This window comes from Cygnus olor, chromosome 3 (assembly GCF_009769625.2).
Source record: "Cygnus olor isolate bCygOlo1 chromosome 3, bCygOlo1.pri.v2, whole genome shotgun sequence".
In the NCBI taxonomy this organism is placed as follows: domain Eukaryota; kingdom Metazoa; phylum Chordata; class Aves; order Anseriformes; family Anatidae; genus Cygnus; species Cygnus olor.
In genome coordinates this window covers 79,804,386-79,818,810 of record NC_049171.1, presented here as the reverse complement: position 1 = coordinate 79,818,810, position 14,425 = coordinate 79,804,386, and the positions used below count along the sequence as shown (strand labels likewise).

Below are 14,425 nucleotides of genomic sequence, written 5' to 3'. Positions count from 1 at the left end.
AGTCTATGGCTTCTGCTTCTGAAACAAAGAGAAGGTCAGAACTACACCCTCAGTTGCTCCAGGAGAGAGCCCATTGCCAAAGGGGTAAAGTTGCCTTTATGTAACTTTTCCATCACTCTTTTCATCCCAAGGCCTACTTGACATCAACTAAATGTCAGCAGTTATCAGTAGCTTCTGATTTACACCAGGAACATCAAACACAAACACCTCACTACATTAAAGACAGATTAGGGCACAACAACTCCCCTCTAAGACAGCCCTGACATGAGCCAGGTGAAATGACCAGTGAGGCTAATGAGCTTCGCTGGCAATGCAGTAAGCAATTTCAAGAGGGACAAACATCTTGGACCAAGAGTCTTTGTCCTTTTGTGGCTTTTTGCTTCAGTAATTACACAATAATATCCGTTATTACAGTAGGTCAGCACAGACTTTGCAGCCAGACTGCAATGAAGTTATCTATGTGATTAATTGCTTTTATTAAACAAATTATCAAAGTTGCAAATACATACCACACAGTACTCTCCAAAATCTATTACAGAAATTTCCCGTGATGAAGGAAGAACCCCTCAATAAAGACAGATACAACTTCATAAACCTGATGCAAAATTGTTTCAAAATGAAACAATTCCTCCTAATTCTTAATAGTTGCCAAACACAGTTCAAGCAAATTAGTTTTCTCCCTTATTATTCTATATCAATACAGAGTAGTTTGTGTTTTTAGTAACAATCCATTATTATGGATTCAACACGTTGATTACTGAACACAAACACATTTCTATTAAAAAATATATATACATATGTATATATACACACAGTTCACCAGTAAAAGGAGTTTGATGCCGGTTAACACTTCTTCAAACCTGCTAACATGGGCCCCAACTTTACAAACACATACAACTAGCATTTCCAGTAGGTTTGCATGGTAGAAACTTCAGTGGTATGTTCCACTGGAGAAACAACATTCAGTGATAACATTTAGTTAAGGGGTATATAATCAATGCTGGAAGCCAACAGCCGTTCTACGAACTGTTTTGCATAAGTGGCATACTGCATATGACATGTAATTAGAGCTGCACGGGAAAACAAAGTTGAAAGCAACCAATTAATTTGTTCAAATAATGAACAAACAAAAAAGTATCCATTTTGTAGGTTGCAATTCTTCGTTTCTTCACTGTGAAAACTCAATACAAAGATACAAACCAAAAAATGTTTACACAGCTGTCTACCTAAAAGTGGTAGTAACTTAACACTACACAATTAAAATTGTTTAGTAAACATGTTCACTAACATTTACAATTTACCAAATATTTACTAAGCAATTCAAAATGTTTAGTAAATCAGTTTAAATTACGATTTGCTTGGCTTGCCAGCAAGCAACTTAAAACTAGGAATCTGTGATTAACGAAGCCCAAATTATAACAGGAAGCAGTTTTCTGCTTAGTATTGGCCCCAAAATATTTTACTTACTACCTGAAAAAAAAAAAAAAGGCCAGGGAACTCTCATGTCTTACCTCTTTTGGAATAATCTTGAAAAAGAACCTTCTGAAAGGCTGTCTGATCTCGCCCTAACTATTCACGTGGTATCTTTGCAGCTGCTCACCATTCATCCCCTGTACTCCTTTGCTCTGTCTCACATGACCAGATTGTGCTATTCCTCTTTCATTCTCAACTGCAAGGCCACCCAAAGAGTAAAGCCCACTGGGGTCAAAGAGATCTCTTCCCAATAAAGAAAAATGTCTCCTGTAATATTCTGGGACATCCACCGCAGACTTATGACTAGGTCTCTGAAGTATTTTGAGAGGCTGTGTCTGGGGATAGTTATTCTCAGTTACAAAGAGTACCACACATATGACAAAATGGCTTCAGGAGTTTTTGGGTGAGATGTCATTTGGATATGAACCACTAATATCCTTGGTTTGTGTATAATCACACGTAGGTTTAGCTTCTAACAGACAACTACACTGACAGTTGAATTAACAACACCACAACACTTTTAAAGCTACAATGCAATTGATTACCATCACTTTTTTTCACCTGCAGGAGTGACCAGGTTTTGCTTAGCTTTTCCTGCTAGCATAACAATTAGTTATGTTAGTACTGTCAAAGAGCATTAGGAAAAAAAAAAGGAATTAAGCCACCAAACACCATAAATCTGACTTAAAACAATGAGGTAAAGCACATATTTTTACTTTTCTTCTGAGCTTCTGGGGGGTTTTGACCTATACAGTGACCCTGGGGCAGCTATCCAAGCTTTTCTCCCAGACCCAAACACGTAGAGGTTAGTCCGTGTTTTCACCTGAAAAGTAAGATTCTCACATAATCACTTGAGCTCACGAACAGCAACGTGAAGGATATCATTAAAGTACTGCATTAGTTATAAGAGCATGACCTTCAATATTTATGTATTGGAAAGCGAGTAACAGTTTTAAATGAACCACTTACAGCTGGCCTGAAAATTGGTTTTCCCAGAGAAAACAATGCTCCTCTACTTCTGTCTTTGAACTTCTGGAGATTCCTGTATGTCACCTCAAAAACAAGTTAAGTTCTCACTCAGATGTCAAGATTAAAAACAGTATTTGCACAATTCTCACGTATTAATATTTTTATCCTGATTCACAACCCCACTGGATTTGCTTTTAATGACTGTGAAGATAACAGCATTCAATGTGAATTGCATGTGAAAAGCAGATCATAAGGTGAATCAGCTGGAAACACTGGTCTTCAACTGTATAACTTCTATTCCACTATTTATATGGGTAAAATGCTTATACTTTTAATTAGCTAAAACCAACATTAAACTACTACATTAAAAGGATCACAGAATTATAGAATGGCTTGGGTTGGAAGCGACCTCAAAGATCATCCAGTTCCAGCCCCCCTGCCATGAGCAGGGATGCCACCCACTAGATTACGTTGCCCAGGGCCTCATCCAACCTGGTCTTGAGTACCTCCAGGGATGGGGCATCCACAACGTCTCTGGGCAACCTGTTCCAGTGCCTCACCACCCTCAAAGTTCAAAGTAGTATCAAAGTTCAGTAACTGTGACACTTTTGTTCTCAGACACTCATGCTTTCTGAGAAACATTTAGAAGATCTGTAAGCCAGTGTTTTCTATTAAGTTATTTACATTGGTAATAGCAGTTAAATTCCATGCCCAGGTCAAGACCTACTGAGTTATATGCTGTATGAATAGTACATCGCTGTATGAATAGTGTACATCGATATTCTGGGCATAAAAACCATATGGCTTGTTGTGTTGTTGTTGAAATAACGATGGAGAAACGTTAAAAATAGGGAACTACTGTTGAAGCTAGCAGGCAGAAGAAGAGACCGAGGTCTTCAAAGCTGCTGGATGCAAATCTTTCCCTTCCACCTGAACGACAACACATCAGTTAAAAGAAGTCACCAGAACAACCTGGAATTATGTGCAAGATCAGAGTCTTACAGAAACGTTCACAAGCCATGGAACTGCGGTCCATTCCTACTAAACAGCACTGAGTTAAATACACATAATATTCTCCTAACATTATTTCTTCAAGTATAGTAATACCTGTAGCCACACAAAGAAGGTAACTGAATTATGAGTGCGATGCTAGGTGGTCTTACAGGCACCTAAAAGGAGAGAGGGTAACATATAATCCTGATTTGTCCATAATGAACCTGTATTTAAGAACACGTTCTAAGGATACTTGAAAGTCCTTTTTTTAGGAAGACAGACCCTGATCTTATTTATACAAGGAACAGAGGTGTACAGATGATCAGTAGGAAAAGAAAGACTGCAAAAGAGGGATAGCTCGCTGAAGCCCAGATGCATGTATTTAGAATATTAATCACATGGTGACAGACTATGATATTGAATCACTACAGAATAGACCAAGTCCATGTAGAAAGCAATGAACATCTGACAAAGGTATTTGATGTGCACTCTTCAGGTGGAAATAAGCACTCTGTCAATTGCTACAGTAATTAAGATGAACAGTCTTCCATACGGATCAGCAAGACAGTTCAGCAGTTTAGTCACAGCTGTCTTTCACAAGTACAGAAAAGTTCTTGGGTCTATACCTCTAAAAAAGTTTGAAGCCTAAATCCCAGTTACAATGGTGCTAAATAGAAATATGTCTGCTCACTTCCAAACTTGTCTTTCCTCTTGAACTTAAGTCACAGGCTTTTAGAGGCAGAAACCATGGTAATTTACTTAACCTTCATGAAAGAGAACAGCACTGATAATACAGCTCTAACAACAGTTTGATCTCCAAACAACAAAAAGGCCGTCACTGGGATGTACAATTTTTTTTAAACTAAATTATTTGATCCCTACGTGTTAATTAAAATTTTTTAAAAGTCAATTAACATACTGCCTGTTGATATCAAAGATTTCATAAATACTGAGCTCTACCACTGACATAGCTGTATTAGAGTATGATTCTACTGAATCTTGCTTGTTTCTTCCCCCCGCCTTTGCATTCCAGAAATCAAATCAGATGCTGCAAAACTGTCCCCCCATGGGACAAATATTAATGTTTGATTTAGACTCAAGAGCAGTTATTTCCACAAATAGCCTGAAACTCAGTAGCAAGAATTTCAGAAAAATAAGTACTGCCAGATTGGATCAGGGCACACTCCTATCCTCTTTCTGGATATTGCCTTTGGTGGGCAGAGGCAATGGAGGAAAGTGCAAGAAAGCCTCAGGAAGAGATGGTCTGCCTCCCACACTAATTTGTGCTCTGAATAATGAAGTTTAATATTCTCTCCAATATTTTTCCCAAGTTACTGTAATTGTAATTTAGAGCAGCAACAAGATCTACAATCCTTTGAACTCTTGGTCTCAAAAACAAATGTTTCTTCAAAAATTATTTTTCCTATCAGTTTTTAATTGACAGCTTGTCATCTTCATTGACTGTCCATCTGTTTTTTTTCTAAAAACATAGTAAGAAGAAAAACTCTTTCTGCCAGAGCAGCATACACCAATACCTTACAAGCTTTTGTTCTTACCTCTTTAAGATAAGCAGACAAAACTCTTAAGACTCTTAATAGACTGTCTGTATTCTTTTCCTTACTCATCTTAAATACTTCTTTGATCATTTTCGAGAGGAAATAACCAATATTGCACAATACTATACTAGACTATACCACTAAATCCTCTGAAGGCATCATATTAACACACAAAAACACATTGCATTATTCCAGTTCCTAAAATCTGGTTTGAAGGTGCAGTCAAACAGCAGAGGTCTTCACTGAGCTGTGTACAGTCCCATCCTATTCCCTCTCACAAGCTGATGCAGTGATGTGAAACTTTGCAGGCTGGACTGGTAATTTTAGCATTTTCAGGGAACACAAGGCTTCTATTTGTGACAGGGAATGTCATTTGTTAACATCTGGGCTATTCACCTGCCTCGAGCAGGTCTCCCTAGAGCAATGCAGAGTCCTTTCTTTTTCTGTCCAGTCCATAACATTTTGTGATTTTGGCAGATCTTTCCTTCTTCCTCCCCTCTTTCCATCTTATTTATAAGTATATTAAATATAGGATTTGGTCAGTAATTCACAGTATTTTGTTAACAACCAGCAAAGGCTTCTTGAATGTCTCAATTTTAAATACCTATAAACAGTCTAAATAATGCATATGAGGAACACTGTCATGTGGAAAAAAAAAAGAGATCTGGCCCTTCAGGTGATTTAGTTATAATAAAATAATGTCACAAAGATATATAGAAAAAATGTGATCAGATCAAACCATGTTACTGACTTACTTTCCAGAAAACAGATCCATTATTAATGCACTCCATTAATTATACTCATTATTTACATAGTGCCAACAGCACGAATGTCTACAAGCACACACAATAAGATGACAAAAAACACAAGGGAGCAATCTGAACTTAATAAAAATTGTTTGTTCACAGTTCTTGGGCCAATTAAACCCCATAAATGAAAAGTCACATGGAAAATCCATATCCCAAAACTAATTGCACAAGCTCAAGTTGAAGGACTATTTAAAGAGTCCTGTTTCAAAGTAGCCGTTACAAAGTTAGCTTCCCACTTCAGACGATTTACCCCATTTACATCCATTTGGTCAGCTATTCAGCTGATGTTCATCAACACAGCTCTTCTTCAGCCATGCCATACAGTACCAGCTAGAGAGATGGGTCTTTTCTTTTGTGGTGTTTTTTTTTTTTTTTTCCTCCACACTTCTAGCAACCCAGGTTTTCAATTGGCAACGATTTCATATGACCTATTATTTTTAGGCACAAAAGTAAGAAACTCAGACAACTTTTGTATTTATATTCCACCATTACAACTCAAGTATGTAATTTTGTTATTCAGAATGAGCTACCAGAGAAGATATAACTAGGCTAGCAAGCTGAGGCTTGCAATTAACTTTTTCAGACACAGTTATGAATTTCAACAAACAAGTTATAATTGAGGAGTTAGCATGACCATTATTATTTCAGAAGGATCTGCCACAGCAGCTCAGCGCGACTTCAGCTGGACTATTAGTCACTGTGTCAGATGCAAGCACTAATACCCAACTCAGCCTGGCATCAGCACACGATCTGATCCTGAAAACTGACCTGAATAAGCTTTACTCTCAGGAATGATCCCAATCCAGGCAATGGATTTGCTCTTAGAGAAATCCCATACTCCCTCATGAGTAAAGTAGCAAATATCAGACATTTCTGTCAAAATAAAAATAAATAATAAAAAAGCTCTCTCAGAAGAAGTCTTTGAATATTTATCAGTAAAGCCCTATCATCAGGTAATCAGAAGTGGCTCACAAAAACTGAACAAGTACCACATACCACGCTTTCTTGCATCTTCCTCTTTCATTATTAAGCACATGAGCAAAGGGATAATCCGTGAGTAAACATTTCAGAATGTTTACGCTTAATACTTAGGAAAGCGCACCACGAAAACAGCCACTTTGTCAGAGCCAGTGTTCCCAGCAAGACTGACTTTTGTTACAGCATGATCATTTTAACAACAACAACAAAAAAAAAAGTGATGATATGAACAGCATTTGAACAACCAAAATATTTTTATGACTTGAGTTAATGGGTAACTTATTTTTAGAACTTGTTAAGTCATGCAATTACCACCGTGGAGATGAAAGATGGGCAAGAAACTGGGAGTGTTAGTGCAAGAATACTAGCTGATATATTACAACCCCTCAAGGTCTCATTTCCTTCATAAATCACGTCTATGGAGGGACACGGCTAGGCTTCTCTTCGTGGTGGTATCGCAGGAAGTTTCTTTCTCAAGTGCAGGAATATGGAAGAGACAGCTCCATTTGACCCAGGAAAGGCATAAAAACGAGATTAAGCACTGCGAAGATCTGACAGACCTCTAACACAACAGAAAGACGTACCGAGAAGGCGTCACTTTTGAGAACAGGGCGTGCGTGAATGCAGCGGGGCTTTTTCAGAGCTGTCACAAATCCGGCAATCAACACATCACCGAGCGCGTCGGCAGTACTAAGGCACCTAAACGGGCTCTCCTGGTTGCAGGATCCCAAATTTACCCCATGGCTAGCGGCAAGCCAGACCCCCCAACACCACCACCGCCCCCGGGGACTCACGTTTGTAGCTGGCGGCCCAGGGCTGGTAGCCGTAGTAGCCGGTGATGCGCAGGATCCTCTCCTCGATGGAGGTGAGCCCCACGGAGGCGCTGGTGAGGTCCTCCACGGAGCGGGACCACTTGAGGTCCTCCTTGATAGCCTCGTCCACCACCAGGTACTTGAGCTGCCGCAGCTGCGGGCTGATGTCGGACAGCCGCCGGGGGCTCACGTCGGGGGAGCGCCGCATGCCGCTGGGGGCCGGGAGAGGGGCGTCAGGGGGCGGCCGCCCCCCGGCACCTCCCGCCCGACAACTTTCCCCTCCGCCCGGGTGCGGTGGGTGTCCCCGTCCCCGACCCCGACCCCGACCCCGTCCCCGCCCGGTACTCACAGCGTGGCGGCTTTGCCCCGCGCCGAGCCGTTGGGGAACTCGCGGATCCCCATGGGGAGCAGCAGCAGCGAGGGCTGGGGGGCGCCCAGACTTCTCGGCGGGGCGAGCCGGCGGCGCCCACCGGCCGGGTGCGAGGCGGGAGGGAAGGAAGGAAGGAAGGAAGGAGGGGAGACGAGAAGGAGCGGGCGGAGAGGCGGCGGCCGCGGAGGGTCCCCGGGCTGGCGCTCGCCCCGCAGGGAGAGGCGAGGGGCGGGCCGCCGCTGCTGCCGCCGCCGCCGCCGCCAGCCGAGCGCCGGCGGGCGGGGGCCGGGCAGGGCGAGCTCCGCGCTCCGCGCCCCCCGCCCCAGCGCGCTGCCAGCGGCCGCCGGCAGGGGGAGCCCCGCGGCCCCGCCGCCCACAGCCGCCCGGCCAACGGCCGCGCCGCGCGACCCCTGCCGGCAGCCCGCAGCCCCGGCCCGGCCCCACGCGAGGCACCGCCCGCAGCCCCTGCCCGCCCCACGCCGCCCTCAGGAACCTTTGTGTGGGTGTTTCTACAGAATCCCCTCAGAATCCTTCTGTGGGGGTTTCCGCACGCCTCGGGCAGCGGGCCGAACAAGGGAGGCGCGTGGTAAACACGCAGGTGAGGCTGGGTGAAAGTTGGGGTGTGGACCCAGTACAGACACATATGTACGGTCCGTTAAAAAAAAATAAAAATAATAGATGTTTGGTCGTCTATAGATACAGTTGGAGTTATTTAAATAACTTTGTGGGTATGTGTGTCTTATAGGAAACTGAGAAGTCCCAGCAGAAGAAATCATTCAGTGCACGCGTTCGCTTTACCAGGGATAGCAAACCACGAACATGGACACAAACCAGTGCTGGTTAATGCAGGCCTTCCTGATGACTAAAGGTAACGTTAACTAAAGGTAACATTCAACAATCGCTGTGTCACTTTCAAAAACAGAAGGTAAAGCAGCCACAGCTGGCAGGAGACAAACTTAATAGCAAACACCCGTATCAAATCACGCACTGAATTTGTGTTATTACTTATGCAACAATTATTTTGTCTGTGAAAGTGAAAACATTTGTAGCTGGGCAAGTACTTCTGAAACCCAGTCAAGGGATCAGCAGTGCTCCAACAGCACAAGCACTGAGCAACTGCACAGACGTTTGGCAGTATGATAGAGCATCCTGCCAGGCACGTGCACCAATGCAGGAAGGTGACTTGGGCTAAGGTGAGGGGATGGAAACAACATTCACGAAACCCACGGGTACTGATGACTTAAATCTCCTCAGATGTTCAGAGCAGCAGTAGTGATAACAAGCAAGAATAGGATTAGACATTTCAGTCAGGCCTAAGTCCAGTATCACTCTATATGCAGAGTCTATACTCTTCCCAGCTTTAAGTGAAAGACAAGGATAGGATGTCATCTGAGAATTACCTGTGCTACTGCATGTGTCTGGTGCCAAATCTCTCCATTATTATTCATACAAGACTCTCAAACTGTACAAAAAATAACGTCCAGAAATGCAAGTCTGGGCTAGCTGTGCTCAGTACAGGGCTAATTCACATTGGCATGGGAAAACAGCATAAAGTTCTTTCAGAGCTGGAGCAAACAAAGGCTCAATCAACCAAGCCCAGCCAAGCAGAGATACCTGCTGAGCACTTACCCACCCCTCATCATGTGCTGGGCAGGTAGGCTGGTGCAGAGTAGCAAAGGCTTGGTCAGCACTGCTGGACTGCCAGTAAAGTATGTCACTGTCCATTTTCTGTATTCCCAGAAAGGTGCCATGGAATTCAGAGACTCTACTGCACACTTCTCCACTTTATATTCCAGAACCATCTCATTCCTTACACATGCCCCAAAAAAGATTGTTTTTCTGCTGTTTTTTTTCTTTCCCAGCTACTGTCATTTCAAGGTGTAAATGGAATGATGGATGACCGTTAATACTTTCTCCTGTCATGCAAGTAAGTGACTTTGGACAGCTTGGGTGGCAGTGCTGACAAACTTGAAGTGAGTATGCATCTTGTGAGAGAGTAGAAAATGCATGGAAAATGGTAAAGTTTTGAAAATTGAATTGTTCAGTGAAACATTTGAAAATTACAGTAAGAGGCAACATCAACATAGTTAGCTCTTAGGATCTTGTCAAACCTTGCTATAAATGTTTCTTCTTAAACATAGAGCTGCTGTGGACATGCAAGTAAAAATTCTCATGTTCACTATTTTAATTATGCTTAAACATTGTACTTGAAATTGAAACTGACAATATGGCATTGGATGCTAAAAGATAAATATTCAGTCCCACATGATTTTGAATTTGTGGATTCATGGAGCTGACTTGAGATTTCTTGTATGAGGAGAGAAAAAGTAGTGTATAAACTAGCAATGCTCCCCAAGAGTAAGGAACAAGTTACAGAGAAAACATTTGCTAAATGTTTTGTATACCTGTCTAAGGAATATACCTACACACTATTAAGGAATAGTGGGCAAAACAGAGCAGGATTTGTCTCAGGTTAGGTAGGAGCCACCCAGTACTGTATGCACCGCCAAACTGGAACCACTGTGAATGGCTTTTCTGAACCTTTTACTAGTGCGTTAACTTTAATAAAATACCTACAATCTTTCAAGCACAGAAGAGTTGGGAAATATTGTACTTGGAATAGCGGCAGAGCTCTGTAGGAGGGAACAGGATTTGTTAGAGAGTGTAGTGACTTATTCTGGCCTGTTAGATGCGCATTTTCTTTCCCTAGACAAGAAATGATATGCTTGACTGATAGTCAGCTCTTAAATACAACCATTAAGATATATCAGCGATATATCAGCACTATATAAACATTATGATGCCATGTCAGAGGAAAATACCATTTAAACAGTATTTATTTTCATTTCCTATCTGTACCAGTTTGGCATAAGTTTATCCAAAGTGGAAATTTACACTTACCAAAATATTATTCGTTTCATGTGAAGGGCTAGTGATTTCTACCCACCTCCCAAGACGAGTTTTACATTTAGAGGATACAGCGACAGGAGTAGGGTAACATAGCAGAGATTTCAATGGGCAAGACAACAGTCACAACTGCAGAAACTACCATCTTCTCCAGTTCATTAAAAAAATCACCTCTAGGAACTCAGAGTCTTTAGAAGAGGACCCACCTTCCTCCTTAAGCAAGTATTCTTCTGACGGAATCTCTCTGCAGTTGATGTATGTTCCTGCTCCTCAGTATTTGTATCCTTATTACTGAAGATGCGTACCTGAGCCATTAATCAGATGTTCCTGCCCCAGGGATTTTTGGGTTTTAGACAGAAATACAATGTACATGATAGAAGCCCCATATAACACAGGGAAATGCTTATATGGCAAAACTATTAATTTTGTCTAGCTGGAGTCAGATTTGACATCCACATGAATATAATGCTACGCTATAGCCAAAGTGGCTCCAGCTAAATCAGTGGGACCAATTTAATATTAGTATGCTATTCTGACTGGATAAGAGTGCAACTTCGAACATAATCTATTTCACCTGCAAATTTTTGAGTCAGCAACAAAAAATATGTAGCTAAAGACTTTCTATTCTATCATGGGTAACCTTGTTTGCATTCACATTTTAAAATATCTACTACTGCCTTTAAATGGTATAAATAAACCCAGAGAACCAAGGAAGGCTGATAGAGTGGACAGATGCTGGCCAAATGCAAAACTGGATAATAAGCAAAATCAGCTCAACTACCTTCAACAGACTCACACTTGCTTTCTCAAGTAGAGGGAGAGTGTGCTGGAGCAAACACAGATAAATTTAAGACAAGTTGCAGCACATTTTTCATGTAAGCTCCCACATTGTTCTCAGACACCTGCAACGCACAGGCAAAACCAAACAAGCATCAGGATTTCAGGCATGACTCCTTGCCAAAAGCAACTAGAAAGCTCTGAAAATTATGATGTAGCTGCCTGTTGTAGTCAGGAAGGGACACACAGAGTCAGTGTCTCAGTTCCAGGGAGGTATGTTGCTTTATATAAAGCTGATTTTAATCTGCTACTTCAATGCTGCTGAATATAAACTGTTCAGCTTCTTCTTTGCCAGTGGAAAATAGAAGCCTCTTACATTTGGAATTGAAAATAGGTCTATTGATTGTTTTGCTATCCATTGTTAGTTGAGAAGTGCAGGGAAAGAAAAAACTTTTTTTTAGGACATCTCATCATTTCTTTGCAGTGTATGAGCATTGCCCTTGTGTCTCTTCTCAATTCAAGTGGAAAACTGAGAAGCGAAAAGCAGAAAGATAGTCTTTGTTTCTAAAGTCTCCTTCCTCATTTTCCTTCTTCCAGCAACAGACCCCAAAAGGACTGTAGGAGGTGTCAAAGACAGAAAATACAGAACAGCAGATCTCTTCAGTGTCCCGTATTTTGAGAAATGCCAGAGGCATAAATCCCAAAGTCAATCTGTGCTCTACATGTACTTGGTATCTGCCATCATGTTGTGCCATTTCAAGAAATTTATACCAGAAATAAAGGACTACAAAACAAGGATTAAGGAAAGACTAGTTACTGGTCTTGCAAGTTTTCTGCATTTGTCTATCATTCCTATTTTTTCACTTCACTGACTGTAGTATGAGTTTTTCTGAAAGGAGAGTCAAACAATATGGGAATAAGGAGAAGGGGGAAATCACGGCAACAGCTATCTACCCTGACAAGCCCAGGAAGACCACCAAAAGAAATAATAGAAAAGCAGCCATGAAGATTTAGGGGAGAGAACGAAAGGCTCCGGACAGAACAAGAAAGAAAACTTTTAATGGATTTGTACTCAGGGAAGGCTTTAGTGAATCAGAACACAACATTCATACTGCATTTAAAGTTGCTTATTTGGAAAATGTGCTAGCCCCAAGAAAAATCTGATAATTCTCACCCTTCAGATAAGCTTTTGTTTTTCTAGTTTTGAAGGTGGTTTTTAAAGTTGTCATTTTTTGATGCAGAAAATGTGTTGCTAGCCTTGGACTGCGCAGCTTTCTTGGCAAGGTAATTTCTGAAGGGAATAGAACACCTGGAGACTGATTTGACAGGCAATTTCTATTGTATAAAATTAATGGCAGCTGTTTGAAGCTGCTCATGTGTCTGAAACATTAAAAATCCCACAGCTGAACTTTTGATCTAGCACAGAAGGTCAAGGAGCACTACATGTTTGTCACATCGTTCTGTACTGTGAGGCGTAGCCACTTCCATATACGCATTTTGAATCTAGTTCGTAAGTTAACCACACATTTTTTTCCAGTTCTTCAGGAAATAATTTTGGAAGATACTACACATTCTGCTACACCAACCCAGACCCCAGTTCAACCACATCTCCCTACAATATACAAAAAGGTGTTTTCTCTTACCCTTTTACACCTACAGTGGATATATTTCATCATATCATAGCTAAGGACAGTGTCCCACTGCACTTTTTTTTTTCCAGCTGCTTTTTGAAATTAAAAGACTTTGTAAAAAAAATAATCTGTTAACATTACAAGTTTGTAGTGAGAGGAGGAACAGCAAGAACTACAGGCAGACAATTCACAGAGGTACTATGCAGGTCCTTCTTACCATTCATTTGTATACAGGGTCATCTCTATTTACTGCATACCCACGTAGGGGCAGATGTTAGCACTGCTTTGAGTCTCAAGCAATACTGCTTCTTCATATAAAACTATTTAGCAATAGAAAATGGATTCTTTCATCCTTTGCTTAGTAGATTCTTTTATTGTGGTGATAAATTTGGAACAATGAGATTATTTGATTAAACTTTCTCAGTCACTGCTGAATGGACTACCCTGCTTGTAGAATTAATAAAAAGGCCAAGACACCTAATTAATATGCTTGGTATTGAGCTAGATTGGCAGCAGTGCAGTTTAATCCTGCCAAAAGGTATTTGCTGAGGAAAGTCAAAAAGGTTTTAAATCACTCTTAAAGGTTGAGTCAGGAGAAGATGACCTTGCAAAAGCTGTAAGCCTGAACTGTCCAGAAGAATTTCCCCTTCTCCTAGAGCTGCTTACTGCACAGAACAATGTTAAATAACACAGCTTTTCCTTGCATTATTCAATGCATCAAGCTTGATTTTGCTGTGCATTCTGATTGGTAAGCTAGATACAAAAGCTTAAGCTGGAGAAAGCAACATGTGTTTGCATTCCTCTAGCGTTTTTTAGTAGCTCAAGGTATAGTAGTATTACCTAGTCTAAAGTCAACTCATCTGGTCTAAAGGCAAATTGTCACGTACAGTAACTGATGGAGACCCACCACATCGCTTTCACCAGTGCCTCACATTTCATATAAACATGCACAAATCAGAAAGACATGGAGAAAGCAAATGAAAAGCACCAGTTGTGCATAATCATGCCTACCAAAAATATCACAAGATCAAGATGAATGTCATCACTGCTGTTTAAAATCATGCATCTATGGTAAACATAACTACAGAAAGTTGTTATCTAGTAAATTGCCTCATAATTGTCATACAGAAGAGCCTATAAAACCAATCTC

General features: G+C 41.3%; 1 protein-coding gene and 1 long non-coding RNA gene across 6 annotated transcripts in view; one reads left to right on the top strand and one right to left on the bottom strand.

Annotated features, from left to right (window-relative positions):
• Nucleotides 1–8,211, bottom strand: part of SLC35F3 (solute carrier family 35 member F3) — a 161,551-nt gene extending 153,340 nt beyond the window's left edge. Inside the window, exons 1-3 of one of the 3 annotated variants that reach the window (XM_040552106.1) lie at nt 7,940–8,211; nt 7,573–7,802; nt 6,569–6,673 (exon numbers count right to left, since the gene is read on the bottom strand). In XM_040552106.1, coding sequence (XP_040408040.1) covers nt 6,569–6,673; nt 7,573–7,802; nt 7,940–7,992 — 388 coding nt within the window. In that variant the 5' untranslated portion in view covers nt 7,993–8,211. The remainder of the gene's footprint in view (nt 1–6,568; nt 6,674–7,572; nt 7,803–7,939) is intronic. The other 2 variants (XM_040552104.1, XM_040552105.1) reach the window with 2 other exon arrangements.
• A 496-nt stretch (nt 8,212–8,707) lies between these two features.
• Nucleotides 8,708–12,442, top strand: LOC121068313. 3 transcript variants are annotated; one of them, XR_005818798.1, is made up of 4 exons: nt 8,708–8,828; nt 9,823–9,887; nt 11,045–11,122; nt 12,242–12,442. It is a non-coding gene; the product is annotated as an uncharacterized LOC121068313 (long non-coding RNA). The 3 variants fall into 3 exon arrangements; XR_005818799.1 differs by having other exon boundaries at nt 11,045–11,146; XR_005818797.1 differs by lacking the exon at nt 12,242–12,442 and having other exon boundaries at nt 11,045–12,226.
• The last annotated feature ends 1,983 nt before the right edge of the window (nt 12,443–14,425 follow it).